Source organism: Penicillium manginii (assembly GCF_028828005.1).
Source record: "Penicillium manginii strain IBT 31320 chromosome Unknown utg000004l:1.0-7231830.0:1.0-7236170.0, whole genome shotgun sequence".
NCBI classification, from domain to species: domain Eukaryota; kingdom Fungi; phylum Ascomycota; class Eurotiomycetes; order Eurotiales; family Aspergillaceae; genus Penicillium; species Penicillium manginii.
The window spans coordinates 2,836,840-2,863,008 of NW_026643105.1; the positions used below are offsets into that span (position 1 = coordinate 2,836,840).

At 49.5% G+C, this 26,169-nt stretch overlaps 10 protein-coding genes across 10 annotated transcripts; 5 read left to right on the forward strand and 5 right to left on the reverse strand.

Moving 5' to 3' along the window:
* Positions 1-49: 49 nt before the first annotated feature.
* On the reverse strand, positions 50-568 carry N7533_004794 (uncharacterized protein; the record flags this gene model as incomplete). Its single annotated transcript, XM_057101444.1, has 2 exons — positions 50-277; positions 338-568. The coding sequence occupies 2 exons, from the start codon at positions 566-568 to the stop codon at positions 50-52; spliced, it is 459 nt and encodes a 152-aa protein (XP_056961074.1).
* A 172-nt stretch (positions 569-740) lies between these two features.
* Positions 741-1,084, reverse strand: N7533_004795 (uncharacterized protein; the record flags this gene model as incomplete). The annotated part of the gene is made up of 2 exons (XM_057101445.1): positions 741-895; positions 958-1,084. 2 exons carry the CDS (start codon positions 1,082-1,084, stop codon positions 741-743), a joined length of 282 nt encoding a protein of 93 aa, XP_056961075.1.
* A 1,734-nt stretch (positions 1,085-2,818) lies between these two features.
* Positions 2,819-5,667, forward strand: N7533_004796 (uncharacterized protein; the record flags this gene model as incomplete). The annotated part of the gene is made up of 11 exons (XM_057101446.1): positions 2,819-2,872; positions 3,152-3,447; positions 3,534-3,667; positions 3,734-3,876; positions 3,928-4,058; positions 4,127-4,244; positions 4,316-4,433; positions 4,498-4,762; positions 4,819-4,873; positions 4,928-5,241; positions 5,616-5,667. The coding sequence occupies 11 exons, from the start codon at positions 2,819-2,821 to the stop codon at positions 5,665-5,667; spliced, it is 1,680 nt and encodes a 559-aa protein (XP_056961076.1).
* A 1,099-nt stretch (positions 5,668-6,766) lies between these two features.
* On the forward strand, positions 6,767-7,480 carry N7533_004797 (uncharacterized protein; the record flags this gene model as incomplete). The annotated part of the gene is given in 3 exon segments (XM_057101447.1): positions 6,767-7,071; positions 7,285-7,367; positions 7,380-7,480. Coding segments are annotated over 3 exon segments (489 nt in total), but the record flags the coding sequence as incomplete, so codon positions are not given.
* Positions 7,481-8,055: 575 nt separating this feature from the next.
* N7533_004798 (tRNA modification GTPase) lies at positions 8,056-10,082 on the forward strand (the record flags this gene model as incomplete). Its single annotated transcript, XM_057101448.1, has 3 exons — positions 8,056-8,396; positions 8,464-10,010; positions 10,064-10,082. The coding sequence occupies exons 1-3, from the start codon at positions 8,115-8,117 to the stop codon at positions 10,080-10,082; spliced, it is 1,848 nt and encodes a 615-aa protein (XP_056961078.1). The 5' UTR covers positions 8,056-8,114.
* Positions 10,083-12,697: 2,615 nt separating this feature from the next.
* On the forward strand, positions 12,698-16,122 carry N7533_004799 (ankyrin repeat protein; the record flags this gene model as incomplete). Its single annotated transcript, XM_057101449.1, has 4 exons — positions 12,698-13,140; positions 13,205-14,360; positions 14,421-16,037; positions 16,075-16,122. The coding sequence occupies 4 exons, from the start codon at positions 12,698-12,700 to the stop codon at positions 16,120-16,122; spliced, it is 3,264 nt and encodes a 1,087-aa protein (XP_056961079.1).
* Positions 16,123-16,651: 529 nt separating this feature from the next.
* On the reverse strand, positions 16,652-18,997 carry lysF (homoaconitase LysF; the record flags this gene model as incomplete). Its single annotated transcript, XM_057101450.1, has 1 exon — positions 16,652-18,997. The coding sequence occupies one exon, from the start codon at positions 18,995-18,997 to the stop codon at positions 16,652-16,654; it is 2,346 nt and encodes a 781-aa protein (XP_056961080.1).
* Positions 18,998-19,963: 966 nt separating this feature from the next.
* N7533_004801 (O-phospho-L-serine:2-oxoglutarate transaminase) lies at positions 19,964-21,366 on the forward strand (the record flags this gene model as incomplete). The annotated part of the gene is made up of 2 exons (XM_057101451.1): positions 19,964-20,728; positions 20,797-21,366. 2 exons carry the CDS (start codon positions 19,964-19,966, stop codon positions 21,364-21,366), a joined length of 1,335 nt encoding a protein of 444 aa, XP_056961081.1.
* Positions 21,367-21,794: 428 nt separating this feature from the next.
* On the reverse strand, positions 21,795-23,507 carry N7533_004802 (ankyrin repeat domain-containing protein; the record flags this gene model as incomplete). Its single annotated transcript, XM_057101452.1, has 1 exon — positions 21,795-23,507. One exon carries the CDS (start codon positions 23,505-23,507, stop codon positions 21,795-21,797), a length of 1,713 nt encoding a protein of 570 aa, XP_056961082.1.
* Positions 23,508-23,965: 458 nt separating this feature from the next.
* N7533_004803 (putative amino acid transporter) lies at positions 23,966-25,849 on the reverse strand (the record flags this gene model as incomplete). Its single annotated transcript, XM_057101453.1, has 2 exons — positions 23,966-24,778; positions 24,833-25,849. The coding sequence occupies 2 exons, from the start codon at positions 25,847-25,849 to the stop codon at positions 23,966-23,968; spliced, it is 1,830 nt and encodes a 609-aa protein (XP_056961083.1).
* Between the last annotated feature and the right edge of the window lie 320 nt (positions 25,850-26,169).

Genomic DNA, 26,169 nt, shown 5'->3' on the forward strand with positions numbered 1-26,169 from the left:
GCCAGAATTTCCACTTTTGAGGATCAACGTTCTCTTTCTAATCCCAGTGTTAGCTAGCCTCATATGCATTTGATTCTTCTTGGATACTCACGAAGTCCTTTTCGGCTTTTTCCTTTTCCTCTTTCTTCTTTGTCACTTTGTTTTCCAAGCCGCCCAACTCTCCATCCACATATTTCAGGATCGAGTCATAAGACTTTCCTTCCGACAGCACCTTGCCAGAGTAAGTGCTGTTCAGAGCGTTGACCAAGCCTCTGTTAGTATCTGTCTCGCTTTTGAACTGACACGTCCTATGTTAGCATGGCCTTTTCACATCAGCAAAGACGACTTCGTTACATACACTTGTCAGCTTCACTTTGATAGCCGTAGCCTTTGCGCTATTTGCTTTGGCTTCTTTAATCATCTTCTCGAGATCATACACTGCCAGCTTTTTGGCCGTTTGGAATTCCTTGGCTTCCTCGGACCCCTCTGCGTTGTACTTTTCATCTCCGAGGATGTCAAGTTGCTGCTTCAAACCTATGCGCTTTCCCTCAATAGCTTCGATCGCATTGGTACAGTAACTAATAATCATAGTGGGGAACGAAACTATTCTAGTCAGCATCACTCAAAAGCGGGAGGGAGAAAGAGACACAGCATACCTAGCTCATCTAGCGAAGACTTTCTGAATTTAGCGCATGACTTTGATACGGACGTGAGAGCTGTCTTCGTTTCCTGCACAAGTAACAAAGGCGATCCGTCAATAACTATGATCTCAATTGTATGTAGTGGTTGTCCCATACATGATAAAGATTCGGCTTCACTTTGTGAATATCGTCGTATGAACTCTCAGGAAGCTTCTTCTCAAACTCGTCATCATCTTCGGGATAAATGGTTCCGGCAGTGACATACGCCTGTATAGCTGCAAAGAGGAGGGCGTTAGTGATGTAACATGTCTGCCAGATACACAAGCTCGAAGCGTACCGTTTATAGGCTCAACCTTTTGAGATAATTTGGCATCGTCACCGAATTTGCCATCGGCTACAAAGCTTTGCGGGGCTTCAACAAAGGCTTTCTCAATAGCCTTTGCGGTTTCTGGAGTGAATCCCATAATGAACGATAGGGAGTAACTTAGTGCTATAAAAAACTGACGATAAAAAATATAGTGGAGAGGTTAGACGAAAAGAATTTATCAAGAGCTTTGAACTCTTTAAATACTTTGGAAAGCCCCGGAGAGGATTCCTCAGGTATGACCTATCACTCTGACAGGGAATAATTATCAGCTCTAAATGTCCACCCAATTCTTGTTTAATCCACCTGGGTATACCTAAACTAGACGAGCTGAATCATCCTATCCGTCGCACTATCAATACTACTCAACGTACATGGACTATGTAAGTGCTACCTACTTAGGTACGTAGTGGTTTAAGCAATAGTACCGCGTGTAACATAACCATTGGCCGAACATAACTATATAACGTAACTATCTACGTAACTGTGCATAGACTTTCGTAGGTCCACATAAGGTGGAGCTCTTTGGAATTCAGATCGTGTAAAGGCAACTGCACTAGGGGGGCTAAGATCGTCCGTCCTGCAACAGGACAGTTATGCAGTTCGCATGACATCTGAAGGAGAGCAATTGGTAGATCAAAAGTTCGTTTATAGTCCCGAGGGCTGCAAAATCTGTGGACAATGGGGCGATTATGTATATTAACAGCAAATTTGTATACCTTTAGCCCCTATGGACAAGTGAATTGAATACCACAAACTAAATGAGGCGGCCAACAAGCCTGACACTAAGCAAAAGTACCAAAGTGTGGGGATAAAGAGGGGGGGGGGGGATTCCGGACATTCAGGTAGCCAAGCGATGGAAAAAGTAGATAACTAGAAGTAATCAAATGCCCAGTCAGGCTATTCTGGCCTCGTAGAGAGGGGTCTAAGCGGGCTTCTTTTTGGTCAAAGCCCAGAAAGTTGCATACATAAACTATCCTATTCGACTGATTTTTTCGGCAAATTTTTGATCTTTCGTAAAATTAAAACTAGAATGGGACCTTTGGCGGGCTTTGCTGAGGTCTAGCCGTGCGCATGGGAATACAGTTTGGGCGGAGGAGCTGAAACAGGGGGGAGGAAGGGAACGATGGGGCAATTTAATCGTAATATCCACCCATTTTCATACATGAAGATTACATTCATGGTAGAATTATCCTAAAAATCAACTAAACATCATTTTGCCACGATAATACCCTGATTGAAATCATTCCATAAACCCTAAAACCTCCCAATCCTCCCACGCCTTAATTTTGCAGAAACTGAAGGAGTTAAAGAGATTATAGATCAAAACCTGAAATTCATAGTATGAGTTATTTCCAACTGACATTACCTTTTAGACTCAGAATTCCACCTTGATGAACTGTCAAAGTGGGGCCCCAGATGAGATTCAGCCGCGCCACGGGCCGATCTGTGTAACCGTCCGTGCACAGTTATAGTTCTCGCAATTCACTCGCTTGAGCTAAGGCAGGAATCTATACGAAAGGATCTACAGGAGATTGTTTCCTAATTTGATAACTATATAATAGTTTCAAGAGAGCAGGTGGGGTAGGATGACGGTGTTCAATCATACGTTGACGTAACAATTAGCACAGAATCGACTTGTCAACTTGGACGTATACCGAGGTAGGCTTCATTCATTGTAGTCACACTAGTTCACTTTTCAGCTATGCCATCATTACCGCGCTGTGATGATAAATTCTTTGGGCCATACCTTGGAGCTTATAGTTAATAACTTCCAAAGCCCCTTTGAGGTAATGGAAAAATCATCAGTCTTAACAATTTTGCATCTCACATCATGGCCCAATCCCAATATATCGCCGTCGACACTCCCAAAGGGACCAGGCCACTGGTATCTGTGAAGGTTTCCGATCTGGGAGATAATCCTACCTTGGCCAGTGTCAGGAGCAAATGTTTAGTGTAGGTCTATGACACGACGCATTGAAAACTTTGGATTTCAAGAAAGACAGTCACTCATCAATAGGATAGGCCCACCACACATGCTTTCAGCGCCAATGGGAACAACCCTATTTCTGATTAGACTACCCTGGTAGAATACATTTCTCTCACTTCTGCTTTTGTAGGTGCCCTTCATTCCATTCTTCCAGACAAAGACTAACCTGAAGTACAGAATGGCGTTGAGAAAACCGAAACTTCCACAACCGAGGATGGTGGTAATGAGCCCACTGGTACTTCTAGCAGCCAAGGAATTCAGATTATTCGGATCAAGCTGGTCTCTGTTTCCCCAGTGACGGTAGAGAAAGAGGGAAACGCCAGGGAAGACCTTGCTCAGTCGACTGTGGGGAAAGACCTTCGGGAGTTGCTGAAAGGTTTCGGAAAGCCTGTTGAAGCTGGGAAGCTGAGCAACACAGCTGAGTTGCTAGACAATCTCGCTTCACTACAAGAAAGCTATGCCACAAAACCGAAGTAAGTGGAAAAGTCTACATAACATAACATGTACAGGGATTCATTTATGTGTATTACAAGAAGGCTAACTAGATACTTTGTTCTAGCCCTAAGGCCTCCTACGTCGACGCAGCTGATCTGACTGAGACACAGTGGGAAATGATTTTGTTCAACAATCGTTTGCTGCATGGATATTACTTCGATGACACGAACGGTATCTTGATGAAGGCCCCCAAGAGAGGTATCTCCCACTTTATACTTTCAATTTTACCTTTTAATTACTGGGCTAATATAAATCGTTGACTAGCTTTTGTCATAAAGCGTTCTGCCAAGACACCCGACCCAACACGGGGGCTGATTAGCAGCAATATCCCAACAAAGACCGATCCAAATGAAAGAACAGTAGTGCCATCGAAAACAACAGATGCACCTGGAGTCCGAGAATATCTAGTACGTTGTAACGCATCTTTTCCTTTTATTTCCGAGCTAAGTATGAGATAGAACACGTTGCCTGGAATTCCCTTGTTTCACGTGCATGATGACTCGAACATTACCGTTGTTGAAACTGCGACAGCCTTCCAGAAGAAAATCGCCGATCAGGGATTCAATTCAACCGCTGTCGAGGCAAATATGTGAGAACAACTAAATTCTTCTAGCACCGGCTCATAGTCCCGGTTGTTCTAATAATGCTACTTTCCAGGTCTGCTCAGGTCTTTGGCTCTTTGATATCTGCATCTGGGTCGTGGCAGGATGAAAAGTCCCACGATATCCAGGACTTGTCTTCGGAAAAACAAACCTCTCTTCGGGTCGCCTACAAGGTATACTTATATCCGAAATTGTCTGGATTATTGCATGTGTTGGGATTGTGGCTGAGAAATGTACATACTAGTTTCCCCGTGTGGTTGTAGACCTAAGCCCCGAGTACCTCCAATTGTCGGATGAATGTTGGAACGACATTCTGCAGATAACCGATCTCGACGGCGTCGACAGATTCGCGCGGCAATACGGTAAGGACCAGTTGATTTCACCATTCAAACTTGTTATCCAACTGACCAATCGTCTTACACAAAGGAAATGCTTTCTCAACCCAAATCATGCTCGGTGGCTTATTGCACAGCTCCCGGCATGTTGCAGCCAAGACTACCGATCACCTGGAAAAGATCAAGATAGAGACAAAAACTGCAGCGGGCGTTAGCTTTGCATCCCCCAAGGTGAACCTTGGTGTCAATTATGCTAACTCCAAAGGCAATGAAGATGAAAACTCATCCGGTGCAGGCTACAAGAATGCAAACCTAGCCTGGGAGGCGCGCGGGGGTGACACCACCTTGTGTTCCAAGTGAGATATAAATGCTTCTCAGTTGTATTTGAAATATTATACGCTAACCTTTGCAGCCCGCCGGAATGGGCAAATACCGTCAAGGACTATCGAAACTGGAGAATTACCGAGGTCAGTTGGCAATCACTTATGATATGCAGAATGAGCTGCTGATATGACCCACAGCAATCCCACCTGCTTAGCCTGAAGGACATGATAAGCCGAATTGATTACCTGCTTTATCAAAGGCTCGAGTATCCTTCAAATCCGCTACCCACCGCCACAGCAGAAGATCAAAATAAGGCATTGATCATAGCTTTCTCGAAACTTGTGGCGGCCAATGACCCAAAGTTGAAAACCCTTGCTGTATTATTTGCAAGCGACAACAAGCGCGCCGATTTCGATGCATGGTTAAGAAAGAAAGGTCGCAACAAGCAGGTTTTGGGTGAACAGCCCACATGGGATAAGCTAAGCCCCGACCAAAAGATATTCTATGGGTTGTATGCTGTGGAAAAGAAAACTTTCTCGGACCCTACTCCAAAGCCAAAGACATGAAATAGTTTTCGACTTCATATCTGATGGAGGATGGAAGCCAGGGATGGTACATGCATGCGCTATCTAGGAGAGAGAGAGCCTGAGAGGAAGATGAGGCTCGGAAGGCGAGATCCCATGGCACTGGCTGTGGTGGTGGCTGAGGCCTACACCCCAGCAACATCTATCTATCGACATATTCACCAGTACCTAGGTAGATAATCAACGTTTTTCAGCTCTCTATTTGCATATAATACCGCCGACTTCGAGGCAAGCTGTCAGAAAGTCAACGCCAAGGCTCGACCTGTGTGCTGCCCCCAAAGTCTCATCACTGACGATCCAGAAAAAATATTGGTGATGATATTCTCTGTTACATGGCGAAGACCGTCAATTAGGGCTTCAAGTCTGGATACACATAGCTACGTTAAGCGGAAATGATAATGCATAGAATGTAAATAATGATATGTTGATATAGTACATAATAGTATACTAGTAGTATAGTATTCTTCTCTAATAGTACCTACTATTAGGTACACTGTAGCCCTGGGTACATGTTCTGGCGTAACAATAGGTGTGATCATGACGCGGTTCATGTTTTATTATGGCTAATTAGAGGCTATAATCGCTGGATCACTCCCAAGGTCAAGAGCCTAATGCTACTACTAGTATGTATATCTATTCATAACTTGAACTTGAAGAATGCTCTTCTTTACTTCGAATAATTGAATCCAGCTTATTGTATTCTTATACTGGTGATTTTTACCCTTATACACCGGGCCATGGTACCTGTATTTTTTAGCCTACTTTTTATTAGAATTCATTTACAGCCCATCCACTGTATTGACGTCCTTACTATCATTAGAATGGTATTATTAACCATCAGTGTCCATGTGGCACCAGGCAGATATCTCTTTCCCTCGGACCTTGAGGGAGGACTCCAGATCATCTTCACGTTCTATAACATTCAGCTTCACAACCATAGTAGCATGAAAATTGGTATCACGTCCCGTGTCGTCCGGAGGTGCCTCCGGGAGTTTTTCCGTTTAGTTTAAATTGAAGAACAACACACTCGGGCCTTCGCCTGGAAAGAGCGATACATTTAGCCCACCAGCTGAACAACTTTGTTGACAAAACAGAACGTAACCTGGACGCGCTCCTTCCCGACTACGGAGTAGAGCTTCATTTTCACTCCCCAACAACCATTGAACTCGCACACGATGACCACCACCACCATATTTGCGACCGTTATGGCTGCTGGGGTTCTGGGCCTCTTTTCCCCTCTTCCGTTCTTCTTTCTTCTAGGCGCTTTCGCGTTTATGTGGTGTGCTCTGTACCACCCCCACAGCAGAATGCATATTACCATGAATACTATATCCCCAGTCATGAGCCTAGAACTTTTGGGCACTATGTATTTTCGACAATATCTGGTACCTGTCAGAGTGATCACCGTGCAGAGAGCCTTAACACCGACTCTTGCATACAACCCATTCAGACCGATCCTCCACCGTTACCCTGGACCAATTCTCCCTACCGAACTCTCCAGCTTGGGACTACCTAGTAGTAGCATCGGGCTCCAATATTGGGAGGAATTATATTCCCCGTCAAACAGGGATATGTCACACGCCCACAAGACCGTCATTGAGGTATCAATTGAACGGGGCAGACGGGGTTTTCGGATTCGCACACGTACCAGTATCCACCTGGACAGCGAAAAGGGAGCTGGCAAATCTCTCGAGGTCTGATTGTGCAATGCAAGAAAATTGGGCTGGAAACGCCAAACCTCGATCTGGAACGAAGGGGTCCAACGACTAGATCGATATCTTTCTGCAACCCACGGAACCTGGCAAGGCATCTCATGGTTCACTCACCTCCATACAACTAGCACTTTGACCGATACATCAACCCGAGGCGATTCCTCACACCAGCTGATCTCAACAGCCTTAGAGAACTGTTTCCAGAGGCGGTTGGTGTCCACCTGCTGGTCGCAGGATTCCTGGTCATTCTGTTTGAAGAAGTGTCGTCCCAACGCCAGTGTATGGCATAGTCGCTGTTGGAATGTATATGCGTTTCTATCTGTATGACGACGCAACAAATGGTGTATGAGAAGTTATTGCTCTCGGGGTCCCCTCCACAGCTAAACCCTTGCATCTGATCTGGGATCACATTGCTATCCAGCAGATCCTTGACTACATCAAGGCCAACCACTGAATTATTAGCTAGTCATACGAGCATGTATTTAAACCGAACGACAAACATTCTTGATCTTCTACCTTCGATTTAAGTTGTGCGCTGAATAACTGTAAAGTCAAAATGGTAGCTGACCTGTTGTACGAAACGTCCTTATTGATTACTACTAGTAACCAACACTGGCCACCAGTACCAGTATCAAAGTGGGAATTTCGCTTCAAGAATCTGGAATCTCCGAAATCGATTTGCCATCTGTGGTCTTGGTTCTTGGCTTATATTCAAATTCAGAAGTTCCTCTGTCGTTTCCGTCTGTGCACTGGTACTGGTATTTATTATGCCTCCCTGCGATGATAGTTTAATCCATTTGGTCAGTTACTATACACTGAGGGCAACCAGACCATGTATCCAGTTTCCAATTTCGAGTCTTAACAACCGAGCTGGTAGGTCTAACTTCTTTTTAATAAACTTAAAAGTTAAAATTTAGTCTGGTTTTAACTATTCTGACTAGAAAAGTAATTCTATCTAGTCGATGCTGCCAAGGTGGACATCTACACGTGACCGTTATCTTAGACCCACCAATCTTTAATTCATTGCAGCAGCACGCGACGCCAGCTCAGTCAACCGCAATTTAAGCTTGAAAGCTTTGTTTCTGCGTATGAGAGCCTGTCAATATCAGAGCCTGCGATGGGCCGCTTCCATACGCTCTCCACGGGCCCAAATACAGCCTACAACATTCAACAAGCTTCTCTCCCGACATCATGATTTGACCCGCGGAGCGCAATATTTAAGAAGCGGACATAGCCCCATTCGAAGTTTCTCGTCGACTAGATATGCACCTTTCATGCTAGACGCAGATTCCACAATCTATGCGCTATCCACAGCACCCGGAAGAGCGGCGATTGCAGTCGTGCGAGTCTCCGGGCCAGCATGCGCCTCGGTATAGTCCTCCCCCAAAGAGTATAATCTAATCCCAAAAGCTTATGCTGATTACTCCGTGCATACAGATCTACAAAGCACTCTGTCCTCGATCACCCCTTCCCAAACCGCGCTTTGCCGCGCTCCGAACCCTCTACGATCCCGACCATCCACCTTCCACAAACACCGTGCTCGACGCCGGTGCCCTCGTCCTCCATTTTCCAGCCCCAAAAACAGTCACAGGCGAAGATGTCCTGGAATTACATATCCACGGCGGACCAGCCATAGTCAAAGCCGTTCTCGGCGCGATCGCCCGAACAAACCATTCAGACACGGTGGTCCGATACGCCGAACCGGGCGAGTTCACGCGCCGGGCATTCATGAACGACCGCCTCGGTCTCCCGCAGATCGAGGCGCTCGGCGATACGCTTTCCGCAGACACCGAACAGCAGCGTCGGCTGGCGGTGCGTGGCTCAAGCGACGCCCTGCTTACGCGCTACGAGGATTGGCGTCAGCAGCTACTCTATGCGCGCGGCGAATTGGAGGCCTTAATTGACTTTTCCGAGGATCAGCATTTTGATGAGTCGACCGAGGAGCTGGTCTCCTCTGTTGCGACGCAGGTACGTGATCTGCAGGTACAGATCGGGTTTCATATTCAGAATGCGTCGAAGGGTGAGTTGCTTCGTAATGGGATTAAGGTTGCGCTTTTGGGGGCTCCGAATGCAGGTAAGAGCTCGTTGTTGAATCGTGTTGTGGGCAAGGAGGCTGCTATTGTTAGCACCGAGGAAGGAACGACAAGAGATATTGTTGATGTTGGCGTTGATCTTGGTGGGTGGTATTGCAAACTTGGTGATATGGCGGGTATTCGTGCGGAGGGGAATGGTACCGATTCTACGGGGCGAATTGTTATAGGTGCTGTTGAGAAAGAAGGGATTCGCAGAGCGAGAGAAAGAGCTTTGCAGTCTGATGTGGTCGTGGTTGTTGTCTCACTCGAGGAGAGTTCCAATGGGCGGCAGCGTCTTTTTGTTGAACCTGAGGTTCTTGATGCGGTGAATGATTGCGTTAGGGCTGAGAAATGTTTGGTTGTTGCCATCAACAAGTGTGACAAGCTTCCTGTGGAAGAAAGAAATGGTCGTTTACCCCAAGTTCTGGAGACTACTATTTCTAATGTCTTCCCGGCCGTGCCAAAGGAACGTGTTTTCGCCATTTCCTGCAATGAAGCAGAGCGTGGGCTTTCGCCCCTCAGCCATTCTGACCCAGGTCATCTACAATCATTTCTACATGGATTGATCTCGACATTCGAGCAGATCGCTTCACCGCTAGGCATGGAAGGAGATAATAGTGGCCAATATGATATATCCTATTGGGAGGACTCATTGGGAGTCACTCATCGACAAAGCTCGAATCTAGAAAAATGCCTCGACCACCTGGAAGATTTCTTATCCCAGACTTCCTCCGCTTCCTCAGCCCTCGATTCGTCTCCATCTTCGTCCTCGAATGGAATTTTCGAAGAAGCCGAAATTGACATCGTCACTGCTGCCGAGCATCTGCGCTTTGCGGCGGATATGCTTGCTAAAATCACCGGTAAAGGTGAGAGCGGGGATGTCGAAGATGTGCTCGGGGTCGTGTTCGAAAAGTAAGTCCTCTGTCTGTCTTCCGTTGACCGAATCGGCAAGCTGATGATCGTAGGTTTTGCGTTGGCAAGTGACAAAAAATTGGGAGATTTTCTTAAGATGAGTGGAATCACTTTGTGCAGAAAGGCACGGCTAAGTGGAGATTGAAGAACGGGTTGCGCCGTTCGGGGGCTCAGGATCATGCTGGCATATACCTGGTAGGTATTGCTTGTTCTCGTGCCCACGGAGAGCCTCGTCTATGGGAACCAGGATCATGTCAAAAGAGTTGCTGCTGCACATTGTGCGCTTTTGAGCAACTCAATTAGATGACTGGAAAGATGTGATATCTGGACGGTTGGCAGGCCCGTTGTAACCACCACGGCCCATGCTGGAGTTGTCTTGGTCGTCGCCGAGGAACATTGTAATATAGTGTCTGGATGATGTAGAGAAGACGAGGTTGTACAACAATGTATATAGAAATATGATCAAGAAAGAGCAAGTAATGTTTTCAGATGATGCTTTTGGCTTTTGAAAGTTTATTGTGTCTTGGAAAATATTGGGAAAAAGTTAGATTTCCCACGGTTGATATTTATACAAGACGCCTTCAGCAGAACCAGTCTGCCTTAAGACGCCATGAATCATCCAGGCACCCAGAATCTTCCAGCCCTGCCATTTCAGGCAATCTTCTAGATTACAGCCTGGAAATCAACCGAAGAATGGGGCCTGCTCTCGTGTACAATCTGAGTCAGGGCCGCCCATTGCTAGCTGCGCATCAAGGTTCTTCATGAGACTTGCGGGCCGACTAGACGAAGCGGAGCTGTGATGCGCCAATCTTCTACCCTTGGCACGCCGTATTGCTGGATGATTCATCAAAACTAATGCTACCGTGCCTACGATGATGATGCAGATCTTAGTCGAGCGAGGCTTAGTGGGTAATCATTTGGCATTCAATCAATTTTTTTTTTCAGCTGACGAAACGCGTTTGGAAGGTTGAAACATGCTACTGGGGCTCAGCCGGTGACTCCTCGAGTGGACCCGGGCCTAACGGCTGTCTATTGATTTGCAATCATTCTTCTTCCCTCTTCACCTTGAAACGGTTGTGAATCTACCTTATCGCATGTCCGGCTCTTGTTGATTTTCTTTCCTTGATTTCTTGTTGGCCTTAATCGCTTGATTTCGGAGAATGTCAGATTCTAAGAATAGCCCCATCTTTCCCCCGCCCTTCACTATAGGCTGAGCAGCCCACAAACTAGGAACTAGGAGCAAAATGGAGAGCAATTTCCTATCCTTACAGTAGCGCAGAAGTGTGTAATTGTGACCGGAGTTTTTTTTTTTTTCATTATTGGGGTCCGCAGATGCTATTAATAAAAATAAGAATCCCACGTTGTGCCCTTGCAGTGTGCTGCCAGGGCCCCGGTTATGAAGGTTGAGGATTACCTCTTTCGGACCGCTCTCGCGTCCATTTTCCTGTTTGGCCGACGTTTTTCGCTCTAAGGGCTGACGGGCGTACAAGGATAGATGGGAAACGATGAAAATTTTACAAGACGTGATTTAGGGCTTTGTAGAGATACTTTCTACGACGGAGTCCATCCCGACAATATGGTGAAGAATGGGGGCCGTTTGTGAGCAGTTGGGTGCTATTCATAGCACTAGCGCATCCCGGCTCGTCCATGTGGCCTCCTGGTTTGTCCTCTTTTCCACCCCACACGCTTGGTGGCTTCGCTAGTTGTAAAAGCACGCTAGCTATGCTGTTAGCTCTACTGTACAGTGCACGGTCTATCTTCTATAATATTGACTTTCCAGTAGGTATACCATGGCATCGGTACCCATAATCCACGCTTATCCTACATGAAGGAATACTTGGGAAGAGGAGACGTGCAGAAGTAGATGGACGGATAGTTGTCGGCTAATTTTGGATACTTCAGATATCAACCTGGTAGAGTTCCGAGCCTATGGTTCGGGCTGGAATTTGATACTACCGATACTACCAAGCGTGCGCCGACATCTGGATGATGCTATTTTTGCTGTGGGAAACACAGGTATCCGGCCGAGGCTCTCCGGGTTACGAATAGATGAGGAAGGTCGCACAGAGACGCAAGACATGTGATGGGACTGATTTCTGACAGATTTCCAATCATGATCATAATAATAGGTCTGCCCCCAAATTTTGGTCTCGGAGGATACCAGAATGGACAGGTTGTTTTGTAGATCAAAATGTGTCTTGAATCCTAGAGATCCTGTAGCACGCCTTGTCTATGAAATTTTCTCTATAGCTCGGCTATTGGCAGAGAACCTTTCAAGCTTCAAAGTCATCAAGCCAAAATTACTGCTGTACTATAAACTCACCGGTTGTATTGTCGGTGCTAAATATAAACCTGTTCCTCTAGTGTGTAGGTAGTAGCAATGTGTATACAAGAAACCTTCCCGAGACATTGCGGGGCAGCGAACCATGGTTCAGGACGGACGGAGAACATGCTTGGATCAACAACATCCAACCATTGCAAGCCACCTCCTCGATTACGAGCCCAATTTTGTCGTGGACACTACTGATGGATCATATTTCTATATCGCCAGAAGCGACAAGGTCTGCAGTGCACGTCCACACTGGCGGGTGCGCTAAGTGCTGGTGGAGATACCTTCCCCACCATGTGATTTGACGCTGTCAGCCTCGCCCTCTCGGGCTCGCTCTTCATGCTCTGCATCCTCAACCATGGATCCTGTCTCGGCCTTCGGTCTCATTTCGGGCGGCATTCAAGTCATTCAGGCCATCACATCGACTGTTCATGGCCTCAATCAGCTCTATGGAAAGTTCAAGGACGCTGATTTGACCATCCAATCCCTGATCCAGGAGCTGAGTTGTATCGGTGCAGCGCTGACTAGCCTCAAAGAATGGACCCGCTCGAATAGCGCCGATGGACTGCAATCGGAAGAGTACAGTCGGGATTTGGCCGTCGCCATGGGTGGCTGTCGTGTCATTATGGAGGTCGTATCTCACGACGTGTCCACCTTGGTGCAGCAATCCCGAGAGATTGGGATCTCAGGAATTCGCACTCGCATGCGAGTAGTTTGGAATGAAGAGACGATGCGCGGGCACCAAGAAAAGCTACACTCGCAGGTGATGGCGCTGCAATTACTGCTCCAGGTGTGCCAATGGTAAGATGGATTCGCTTAGCCTACCCGACCAACCACGTTTTTGACATTGATTGGCCATAATTAGCCACACCTCGACCGAGCAGGTGCGGTTGCTTAGGACTGCTACGACCAGACAGATCTTCCATAGAGTTGCGGACGATACAGCGACTATTTTGTCCAGTCGCGGAAGCCGCGCCCCATCTGACACAGACAGCATGTCTCAAAGTAGCCGAAACTCTGTCAGTGGTTCCGACTTTGATTTTCACAGGGCTATAGCAGAGTCACCGGCGTATCGTAGAACGCTGGATCCCATGGCTCTTACTGCAGCCTCGCTAGATCAAACCCATCTACCTATAGCCGAGAGTGATCAGAGTCCCTTCGCATTCACTGGCACAGATGAGGGATATGCAAGCAACCGCACAGAGACCACTAACCTAACAATCCCATCGCTAAATATCCCAGCACCAAAGCTCGAGGAAGAAGGTTATTTTCCCTTGCCTAGCAGTCCATCTGGACCTGTACGACATCCAACGAGCCCTCTCCATAGCCGGAGTGTTTCTCATACTCAAAATTCCCAGCAACAGCAAGCACCGGCCATCCGAAGGAATGCATCAGATTCAAAAGCGCAGAAATTGCGTACCTCAGGATCAAAAAGAGAAAGACTCTCCTCTTTCCTGGGTATGAGCACCCGCAGTCGCGCTAACCTCGCCATATCCCCGGGGGTCTCGCCGAACCCATCAACTAGCTCTGGCTCATCTAGAAGAAGACAGAGGCTAGAAGGTGACTTAAGCGCCAGTATAGACCTCACAGCAAAACATGCGGCATCAGTACCCCAGATAATCAAAGCAGCCCAGGCGGGCTCTCGAGACGAAGTGGAGCGGCTGATAGAACAAGGATGTGATCTCGAAGCCCGTCACTCCCGCTCAGGTCTAAATGCTCTTCTCGTTGCGGCACACTGTGGCCATGATGACGTTGTTGACTTGCTTATAACAAGCCATGCCAAGCTGAACATGGTTGACAGAGGAGGTCGGACTGCGCTGCACCTGGCCGCATCTCGTGGGCATCGAGCTGTGCTAGAAATTCTGTTGGAAGAGGGTAAAGATCTCCTCGAGACTCCGAATTCCTATGGTCAGACACCTTTGCGTGTAGCTGCGGACTTTGGGCAGCTAGAAGCTGCGTATCTCCTCCTCGCGTATGATGCACAGGTCAATGCGCGAGCAGAAAACAAGATGTCTGCATTGGTGAGTGCGCCACTTCAGGAGTAAATTTTGCGAAAGAAAGAACACTTACAAAGTCTATAGCACGCTGCTGCTAAGCGAGGGGATAGTGAAATTATTCAAATGCTGATTTCCCATGGTGCCGACCTGGAAGCCAAGGACGGAAATATGATGACAGCACTCCACCATGCCTGCGAGGAGGGACATCTTGACGCTATAAACATCCTCCTAGACAACCGAGCTGCGATTGAAGCACCGGGTCAGGATCGCAAAACACCATTAATATGTGCAGCCGAAGCCGGCCGTTCTCAAGCTGTTAAGTTACTCTTAAAACGCAAAGCCACCTCCCGAGGTCTCGACGAGACTGGCATGACAGCGCTTCATTGGGCTGCATATAATGGCCACGAAGAGATCGTTCGTATTCTAAGCGAAAAAAAGGGATCGCTCGATGCCGTCAACAATATGGGACGTACCGCGTTACATCTGGCAACTATTCAATCTCAATTTGCCGTGGTTGACTGCTTACAACGGAAAGGAATGCAACTTGATAAAAGATGCAATACAGGCCTCACTGCACTTCATTATGCGTGCATGGCTGATAGCTTTGAGATAACGAGGCTTCTCCTTATGACAGGTGCCGACGTGGAAGCGTCCGAAAGCCAGCACCAGCAGCGGCCCTTGCATATTGCCGCTGCTCGCGGCTCGGTGCCTATCCTAGAGCTTCTTTGCGAGAGGGGTGCTGCACTTGATGCTCGGAACGGCGTTGGAGACCGTCCTGCATGTGTAGCGAGTCGCTTTGGCCACGTGGGTGCGGTGCAAAAGCTTCTGGACCGAGGGTCTCCGGTCTGTCTGAAGTTTGAGACAGGTTTCCGTGAAGACTCGCTGCTTTGCCTGGCTGCTTTAGGCGGCCACTGGGCTGTTGCGTCTTTGTTACTGGCTCGGGGTGCATCGATCGTAAAGAAGGATGAAACAGGCTGGACGCCGGTCCGTTATGCGGCCCACTACGGGCATACGAGTATTCTGCAATTATTCTTGTCAAGTAACAAGATCCCACATGCTAATTTACCAGAGATCATCCAACTACCTCAGACCATTGGATTTGCACCTGTGGTTTCTACGGAGAAGAAGGTCGAGGTACAACAGCTTCTCGGACAATTCTCGAAATATCCAGCTCCAGCTCCAGCCCCAGCCTCAACGCAAGGGCCAATACCGGGTCCAATTTCTGTACAAGGACCGGTGCCCAGACCGCCACCTGCTCTGATTACAGAGCCGGCACCTTCACGACGCGAGCAAGCTGGCATTTCAATGTCAACCGCGTACGCATCCCCGGCTCCCTTCGCCAGTGAAGCTGGCAGCACCGCGATCTATGAACTTCCAGGAAGCCTGGACCGAGGACCAGAGCCAGCAGAAGGGAATCATTCAACCCCTTCAGAACATTTGCAAGGCAATATGAACTCAGTGGAACCGACTACAGCTATAGTCGGGCAACGGGTACTCACCCCGGAAATGAGACACCCAGAACCAACACAGGCTGTAGCCGGTGGTCGCATCGCTGCACTCCTACACAGCGCTGATGGTTTGTCAACTTCAGCTCCAAAGGGCTCATCTACATCTGCATCTGCATCTACATCTACATCTGTGTCCGGCCCGAGTCAATCTCGAGACCACGAGGCCCCACGAGTATCGGCTACGTATACGCCTGTGTCATTTATCTATAGCCCAACACCTTCGCCTCCAGTCCGATCTTACGCTATCCCACATCGTGGAAGGAACAGTGTTCTTATAACGCCCCCTCTGGCTGAACAATCGGCCGAGGCGGCTCGGGTGCCGAGGTCTATTCCTCCATATGAGGATACTGTTCCTCGGATTGAGTCTACGACGAGGAAGAGGAGCAGGGTGGCGACTCGGACTCGGACTCGGACTCCATATCTTCTGTTTATACGGCACCGGAGGGAGATGAAAACGCAGATGTGTCTATCTCAAATACTGCGCAGGAAATATCGGTCCAGAAACGTTCATGAACCAGCTTGAACTTGAAGGAAACCAGATGAAATGGATCTTACTAGTATAGGAACTGGAAAATGCAATTGATATCTAGAAACACATTCAATGCTTTTGTTATGTGTACATATACAGATCCGCCCAATCAAAAAATCCACAAACTTTCACGCTGCAAGTTGCGTCTATAGTATAAGTAAAGTATAGTATAGAATGACCAAAAAAGCTCGGGTATCACGGGTCAAAAACGCCAAATATAAATCGAAACGAGCCTCAATTATCAATTATCCAAAGAAGAAAAAGATAAAAGATCAGACTCAGGCCTCGATGGCGTTCTTAACCCACTTCTCCAGTCCTCCCTTGGCAATGATCTCCTGCACGTTGGCGGGGAGCTCACCGACCTTGTGAGTCCACTTGGCACCACCCTCACCCTCCTGCACCTCGATCTGGCTGCGGCGAACGTCCCAGGTAAGGGTCCAGCCGGTGCGGCGAGTGAGAGCCTTGCCTTCGGCGGCGTAGTGCTCGCGGAGACGGGCGATTAGACGGGGCACTTCGAGACCCATCAGGGCGTTGTTGATGCTGTTTCGGGAGAAGATGTTGCCGAAGCTGCCGGAGACGACAAGGGGGATTTTCTTGGCGAGAATGGCGGTAGCGGCCTGCTCGCGAGAGCTACCGCAGCCGAAGTTGAAGCCGGAGACGAGGATGTCGCCCTGCTTGGCGAGGTGGGCGAAGTCGGTGTCATAGTTGGACATGCAGACCTCTGCCATGGTCTCCTCTGAGACGTTGTCCTGGTAGGTATACTTGCCCGGGTAGATACCGTCAGTGTTGATGTTGTCGGCGTCGCAAAAAACGATCTCGCCGGAGATGCTTTCGGGGAAGCCGGGGTACAGCTCGGTCAGAGCATCATCGGAGGCGGTCTCGGCCTCGGCCTCGGTGGAAGAAGGCTCGGGGGCAAACTTCTTCTCGCCGTCGGCAATCAGGTCGTCCATCTGGCCGAGGATCTTCTCCAGAGCCTCCTCGTTGGTGAGCATGCGGTCCTCTTCGCGGATACCGTCGCCCTCGCCGCGGATCACGCCAGCGTAGTTCTCGGGGGTCTTGTACCAGCCAGGGCCAGACAGCTTTCCGCTCAGAGCAGATGCAGCAACGACCTCGGGGCTGCCGAGATAGGCCTTGGCATCGGGGCTACCCATGCGACCCTTGAAGTTACGGTTGGAAGCACTGATGCCAACTTCGCCAGGCTCAAGAAGACCAGTACCCAGCCCGATGCAAGGACCGCAGCCGGCGGGAAGAACAGTTGCGCCGGCGTCAATCAGGATCTGCCAGTCACCAGCGCCCTCAGCAGCAAGCTGCTCAGGGATAGAAGCAGCACCGATGTAAAATTCGACACCGTCGGCGATTTTGGGGACCTGACCACCGTTCTTCTCGGCAGCCTCCTTGAAGACACGAGCCGCGGCAGCGATATCCGAGGCACGCGAGTTTGTGCAAGAGACAAGGTAAGCCTTGTTCACCTTGATATCAGCGGCCTCGAGCTCGCCCAGAGGAGTGGCAACCTTGACGGAGTTGGGGCCAGAGACGTAAGGAGAAAGCGAGGCAAGGTCAAGATAGAGCTCCTTGGCGTATTTGGCACCCTTATCGGCAGCCAGAGGGTTGGCGAACAGCTTGTCGATGGCCTCGTGGGTGAAGCGTTGTGAGGCCAATGTCTTGTAAGATCCATCTCCATCGGCCAGGCCCATGGCACCAAGGGTGGCCTTGCCCTTCATCCAACCCTTGAGCACATCATCCATAGGGAAAAGCCCGGACAAAGCACCCCATTCGGTGGTCATGTTGGCGATAGTCAATCGGTCGTCAACGGAAAGACTGCGCATGGTCTCTTCGGAGCCAGTGAACTCAATGGTGTGGTTCAGCACATCGTCCTTGTCGAACAGGCCGCAGAGAGCAACGATCACGTCCTTGCCGGTAACGCCGGGAGGCAGAACACCGGTCAAGTTGACCTTGGCTCCCGCAGGCAACTGCCACCAAGTGCGTCCACTCGCCCAGCAGCTTGCGGCGTCTGTCCGCACGATAGGAGTACCCAGGCAGGAGACACCACCGTACATGTTGCTGTGAGAGTCGGACGCGACGCAAAGAGTTCCAGGCCATGCGAAACCTTCCTCGATCATAACCTGGTGACCAATACCACGACCGGCAGGGTAGAACTCGACTCCGTGGAGCTTGGCGAAATCCTCAATTTGCTGGTATTTCTGGAGGTTCTTCTCGGTCTTGTTCTGGACGTCGTGGTCGAGGGTCATGACGATTTGGTTTGGGTCGTGGATCTTCGAGGCGCCAATGGACATGAACTTCAAGGCGACGGGCCACGAGTTGTCGTGGGTCATGACACGGTGCGGAGAGATTGTCACATAGTCACCGGCCTTGACAAATTTGTCCTTGGCGAGGCCGACGGCGTACTGCTGGACGATCTTCTCAGTGAGGGTCTGAGGCACAGCCTTAGAGGTCTGCAGGGAGGAGAATAGCGCGGCAGCGGCGGGGTCGTCGAGCTGGGAGTTGAAAGCAGTCTGCAGGAAGACTCGCGAAGTCATGAAAGTGCGGCGAAGGGTGCTGGGAACGCGGAGGCGGCCCAGCATGGCCCTTTGGCCGGAGACGGAGGGCATCAATCGGGACTGCATGAGAGTATATTGATTAGCAAGTGAGTCCGGAATTGATGAGGGGAAATGCATACAGTCATGGTGCCACCAAGAACCGAGAACCCTTAAAGGACAAGAAAGTAGTGAACTTGAACGGGCAGTTCGGAGTTCCTTCAATGTTCCTGGGAGAAAAACGACCACCGAATGGACGGCCGGCTATTTGGACAAATGACTCATCTGCCTGCTGATTGGTCAATTGGAAGAGGCAAAAGGGACAAACAAATTAAACAAATCAAACAAGTCACGTCATCCGACACGTGATACATACATAATCCGCCGATGTCGGCTGAACACACGAGAATATCCAACATTCTTATAACAGAGAATACTTGAGAGTATCTCTAGTTTTTAAGGATTCAAATACTATAGAGCACTCGACAATTCCTATTGTACTTAAGTATATAGTTTCACTGTGGAAAATACAGGGGCATTTGTGGCTATTAGTTAGTATGTTAACTGTTCTACATAGTGTAGATCACAACCCCGCCGTCATTGATCAGGGTCCCCATTTTTAGGTCATAATTATACAAATACTTTAACTGGCAGCTAATAGGAGTAGATTGTCAATACTCAATCAATCAATTCACCTATTCCTAATTCTGGGGTATCAATTTTCCAGCAATGGAACCTGTTGTATGCAACTTGATCTACAATCTGCAGCCTTGACTCATACCCCGCCATTGCCGCCAAATTTCATTTCCAGTTGAGAATAACCTTGGCTTAATAGAAAAGAACCCGGTGAATGGACTAGGACACTTAACCGGATAAGTCTTCTAGCAGGCCCTTAAATTGACTCAATTGCTGCATTCACGATGACTCCAAGGTTAATCTGATCCACCAAGGTGCGATCTCCACTCTTGAGCTTTTTCCCTCCCGCTTCAAGTTCTTATTCAACTTTCTTTTCTTTTTTCCCCCCTTCACCTCCCAATCCTCGATCATTATTCCAAAATGCCTTCTCGACAAGAAGTTGCCTACTTTGGAGCCGGCCCCGCTCCCCTCCCGACCTCAGTCGTCGAGGCCGGCGGCAAGGCCTTCGTGAACTACAACGACTGCGGCCTCGGACTAGGCGAGATCTCGCACCGCTCTCCTACCGCTAACAAGATCCTCGCTGACGCCAAAACAAACCTCTCCACCCTCCTCGATATCCCGGACAACTATGAGATCCTCTTCATGCAAGGAGGCGGAAGCGGTGGCTTCAGCGCCGTCGTGCAAAACCTCGTCTCCGTCTGGATCGAGCGCCGACGCCGTCGCGCCGAGGCCGATATCCTCAAGGCCAACCCCGGTGCTGAGAAGGAGCAGGTCGATGAGCAAGTCTTCCAGAGACTGGCGAAGGAAGTGGACGAGGAACTGAAGCTTGATTACCTTGTTACGGGATCCTGGTCGCTCAAGGCTTCGCAGGAAGCGGCTCGTCTTGTCGGGTCCAAGTATGTCAACGTTGCTCTTGATGCGCGCAAGGCCAATAATGGAAAGTTCGGCAAGATCCCGGCTGAGGATTCCTGGTCCTTGACTCCCACCAAGCGTGAGGGTGGTAAGGGTTCTGCCTTCGTCTACTTCTGTGACAACGAGACGGTTGATGGTGTCGAGTTCCAGAGCTTCCCCAAGTCTCTCGAGGCGCAGGGTCAGGAGGAGGAGGATGAGCGTCTTGTCATTGCCGATATGAGCTCCAACTTTATCAGCCGCAAGGTTGATGTTAGCAAATATGCTGTCATTTTCGTACGTGCATTAGGCGATTATTCGCGTCTATCGGGGGAAACATTACATCTTACTAACTCGTTCAATAGGGCGGCGCCCAAAAGAATATCGGTGTTACTGGTATCACCATTGCCATTGTCCGCAAGGACCTGCTCCCCCCTCAGACCGCGACTCCTCCCCCCGCACTCCTGCACCGTCTGAATACCGGTGGTCTCCCCGGCTCCGTCGTCCTGGACTACGCCACCATCGCCAAGAACAACTCTCTCTACAACACCCTCCCCATCTTCAACCTCTGGATCGCAGGCCAAGTCATGGCCGACCTTGTCTCCGAGTTCGGCGCTCAGAAGGTCAGCGGACAAGAGCAGGTCGCCGACAAGAAGGCGCATCTCATCTACAGCGCTCTGGACAAGTACCCCGAAGCGTACCAGGTGGTGCCGGACAAGAGCGTCCGCAGCCGCATGAACATCTGCTTCCGCGTCTACAGCGGCGACGAGGCGAAGGAGAAGGAGTTCCTTGCTGGTGCTGAGAAGCTTCTTCTTCAGGGACTTAAGGGTCACCGTAGTGTTGGCGGTATGCGCGCTAGCAACTATAACGCTGTTCCGCTGGAGAATGTGCAGAAGTTGGTGCAGTATCTCGAGGATTTTGCTACTGCACAGTAGACTTGTCCGAGTCCTTGAGGCAAAATAGCCGCTTTTTTTTGTTTTTGTTGACCGTTAGCGAATTCAACCTGGGGGTCAAGAAGTTTTTGAGAGAAGTCAGTGAGTGACTAGGGATATCGATATCCGAACTCCCTACTAGTTGCACTATTCAACATAACCTTATGGTACGAGATTAATGATATATGCTACTATATTATCCATGGATATATACACCGGATTTTGTCGGGTGGGGCTTTCCTGTCTGCCAGGCTGCCGCTTTAATAAGGGCGATTAGGCTCAGACTCGAGTAAGTGTCAGCACACGCTCATGCTCAGTGATTTACTCACTAGTAGGACTTATGGTCCAATCAGTGAGCGGTAATTCTTTTCCCACCAAGTCAGACTATATCCAAAAGGACATGCCTCACAGGTTCATCTAGTATTCTGTGATTATGCTCCTACTGGCTGCCCTATGTCTCTGCCTCTGCCTCTGCCTCTCCCAGGGCCGGATATGAGCTGCGCTATCCCCTGCCACCTATTTCTTGTCTCCTCCAACAACTCTCGTGGAGTTTTACCTTGCGCATTTGGTTGGTTCATCAACATAGCGGCATCTTCCCCAGCAGCATTGTTCAGAGCAAGCATAATCTCATCTTGAAGTCTGATCTTGTTCGCGGTTGTCACTTCCGTATCTCTCCCATCACGGCGTACATGATCATTCAAAACCCCTCGCGCTGCCGCATGGAAGGGCGTTTCGCGAAGAGCGTTTCGAGCTCTGAAATCCGCTCCATGCTCAAGTAAGAACTTTGCCGCTGAGACCTGTCGCAGATTCTGAGTAAAGACGTGCAATGCTGTTTTCCCGTTGTTCTCGGTATGGTTGATATTGGCACCGTGTGACAAGATTGATTCTAGGAGCGTGGTGTTGATGGGGTCGCCTTGATGGGAGTGGTACCCTAGTAGATGCAGGATAGTACGGCCCGAGCCATCTGGGATCCGAGGGTCGGCCTTGTATTCTAGTAAAATGCGGATAGCAAGGTCAGCATGCTGGGTGCAACCGCATCTAACGTGGCTTCTGGCAGCATAGTGCAGGGGTGTGGATCCGTTTTTGTCAATAAGGTTGATACCAGTAGAATTGTGGTCGAGGAGTAGCTGAAGGGTTTCTGTGATTTTGAGCTGCTTGTCCAGGAGTCTGCAATTGGACTCGGCACTGCCGCTAGCTGCCCAGTGTAATGGCAACCGCCCATCACTGTCACATGAGGAAGTCAGGTCAGGGTTGCCGTTGGCCTTGTGGTTTTGATGATTCAAGAGCACTTTAACAGCATCAGAGTTATGGAAGAAGCTTGCCAGATGGAGCGTAGTCACATCATGTGTGCGAGTGTCTGTGGTACTGGACTGAAGTGGTACTCTGGGGTGATGAAGATGTTGATGTTTGAGATAGATATCGGCACCGGAATCAACAAGCCGTTGAATTAATGGACCAGTACCCGTTGACACAGCAAGTCCAATCACACTGTCTTGAACCTGATTTCCCCAAGGGTAAAGATCATTTGGCAAAGGAGGACTGACATCTGTCGCTGAACAGCCCCGGTCGAGAAGAAAATTGATCAACTGATGGCTTCGCGTAATCCGATTCCGAATCCACTCATTCCGATCAAGGCACTCCTCATCCTCCACTTCGTCGGCGTCTTCATCGAGATCATGATATATCAGCGATCCCGCAGCGGCGAGAATCGGCGTATCTCCGGAGTCATCATCTCTCTGATGCAAATCTACCGATCCGAGCGGTAACAGATTCTCTGGATCGTCATGGCTGTCCAAGATGAAACGCACGACGTCAATATTTGCTGCACCACATGCGTCGAGCAGCAGGCGGAACTTGGGATTGAGCTTTTTGACGATTTCCGGGGCTGCGGTATACACCCCCAAGAGGATGCAGAGAGCCTCGGGGCTACCGTAAGAGGCTGCATTGAACAAGGTGTCTTCCAAGTAGGTTGTCCCAGGGGCAATCACATCCTCGGGAGAGCACGAGGCAATAAAACGACGGAGGAGAGAAATATCATTTTGCTTGATGATGCTCACAAGGCGTTTTCTGCGTCTGCCGATGATTTGAGAGGGGGATTCTGGAAGCTCTAACTGGCTCGAGGTAGGAGAATTGCTTTCTGCCATGAGAGCGAAATTAATCAGATACCTACAATCTGTCTGCAAAGAGAAAGATCGCCAGTTAGTGGCAACTTTACGGAGCTGACTCTTGTACAGCGGTCAAGCTAGCGTGTCGCGTTTTGATGAGCCCGTTGACGGAGACTACTGTAGATATAATGATTATTGATTATTGTGATCTAGTATAGGACAGTAGAACAGATCATCCGAAGATAATAATGATAATAAGACAGCGGGGAGAAAAGAAAATTCGAATGCACTTGGCAAGCCACCGTCATCACATCGTATGCCAACGGCGCGCCCAGGGTAATTCTAGAGCAACGCGTGAAGACATTTGAGCACGTTGCTCACACCATACATCCGGTTTTATATGCATGGGTATCAATCATCAGACTAAACAAAGAAATAGAGATAGCAACGGGTCACGGTCATGGAACAGTCACGCAACGGTCATTGGAATCCATCCTCTACCGAGAGCGCGACTTCCAGAACTTCCATGAAATCCCAGTTCGACCATCTCGCTGATATATGCGCCAGTAATAAACAGGGACGCCGGTGATGATGAATGCAACAACAATGAGGGTTTGAAGAGGTTCGGCGATGACAGCACGGCTGAGTAGAAACAGGCTAACACAGCAGAAGATAATAGGAGTTGTAATCCAGGTTCGGTATGGACGCTCGAGATGCGGTTCGCGAATGCGGAGAACGATCAAGCCGAGAACGGTGACGAAGTAAAATGTGTATCCGGCCACACCGTAGAAAGTAACCAGTGTAGCGAACTCACCAACAGCAATGTATGCGGCGGTCAACGTTGCATTGAATGCCATTGCGTAAATAGGCGTGAACCCAAGCCGGGATTCGTCGCCAAGCAGACGCGAAATGGATTTCCGGGCCCAGGAACGACGGCGAAGACGAGTGCCTGCGGCGGGGGTTGGCGAGGAAGAGTTGCCCAATCCAATGCGTCCGAATAATGATGGGAGATATCCCTCCTTTCCGGCTGCATAGACAAGTCGACCGCTAGTGAAGGTAGTTGCATTGAGAGCTCCGAAGCAGCTGGCTCCCACAACCAGTGCGAGGACAACAGCGCCAACGGGGCCGAAGACTTTGCCGCCAAATTGAACGGCAACTGTGTTGCTGGCCTCGATTGTATCATGCGGCAAAACGAGGAAGTAGGCAACGTTGGCCATCAGATAACAAAGAATGACCAAGGGCATAGCGGTATGGATCACACGCGGCAAATCGCGGTTCGGGTTCTTGAACTCGCCAGTCACGTAGTTCGTCTGAGAGAAAGCATTAGAAACGGTATCTAGAATAAAAGAATCGGCCACACTTACATTGTCCCAGCCGTCAAATGCCCATAGTCCTGCATACAACGCTACAGCAAAGTCCGATATTTCTGTATTGGTCCCTGCGAACCAACTTGTGTTTTTCCACTCGTCGCTGGCGCTTCCTTTCGACGAATAACCAGTGATCGCCACCACAATTCCAGTGACAGTGACACCAAGCAAAGCGACAAACTTGAAGAACATGAAAAGATCTCCAATACGGGTCGCAATCTTGGTGGAGATACAGTTGAACAGAGTCACCGCAACCAGACCGCCGAGAGCAACACCCTTGTTGATCCACGGGCTGACATGTTCCACATCAGCACCAACGAATGCGCGGACGACATATTCCCCAAAGATAATTGAAATAATGGCCGCCGAACCGGGCTTCAGCACCAAAACGGCACACCAGGTGAAAAGGAAACCCGGAAGTTCACCGAAGATCTTTGAAAGATAGACCTGGGCTCCGCCATTGAGTGGGATCGCGCCTCCCAGCTCCGCATAGCTCGCAGCTCCCGTCCACGCTAGCAAACCCGCCACCGCCCAAATGATGAGTGATGCGCCTGGCGAGCCTGCATTCGCGTTGACCTGGCTTGGCGAGGAGAAGATTCCAGAGCCGATAATCAGACCGACAATTAGGGAGAGGCCGTTTAGGTATGTCAACGTCTTGTTCCGTTCCAAGGATCCATCCTGTCCCTCGCGATCTAGTGTCGTGGATGCGCCGAGAGGAGCGTACCCGCCTTGTGTTTGCGATAATGGGAAAAGGTTGCGTCCGAAGTCGAAGGCAGAGGATACGGAATAGCCTCTTTGGCGACCGGCTTCGAGGTAGACATCTCCTTGGTCATCGGCGAGTGGATCTTCGTCTTCGAGAGATAGCTTGCGCGAGGACGAGATTCCATCGGGGGAGGAGGATCGCGAAGAACCGGCGACGGATACGGGTGAGGATGAGGCGAGAGATGCGAGTTCTAATGAGTCTCGTGGCGCGGCGAGGCCATTTCTGTCGTGTGAGAATCCCGGATTCGACATTTCTTTTTTGGTTGTTAAACCCGGGGGTGGGTGGTGGGAGGTGGGAGGTGGAAGAGAGAGAGAGAGCTCGATTCGAGGGAGGGTTAGGAGATGTTGGCAAAACTCTCCATTTCCCAGCGATCGAGGTATGTAAGAGGGCGAAAGTGGAGGAAAGGGAGAAGTTAAGAAAGGAAGATCGGTGGAGAGAGGCAAAGGGACCAGGCGAAGGCGAAGTTTGCCAAGGGGTGATTTGATTGCTTGAGTCGAAGAAGTGTCGATCGCCCAATCGGCTTTACCCTCTTGCAACTCCCAATTTCCCCGCGGTTTTCCCAACTTAAAAC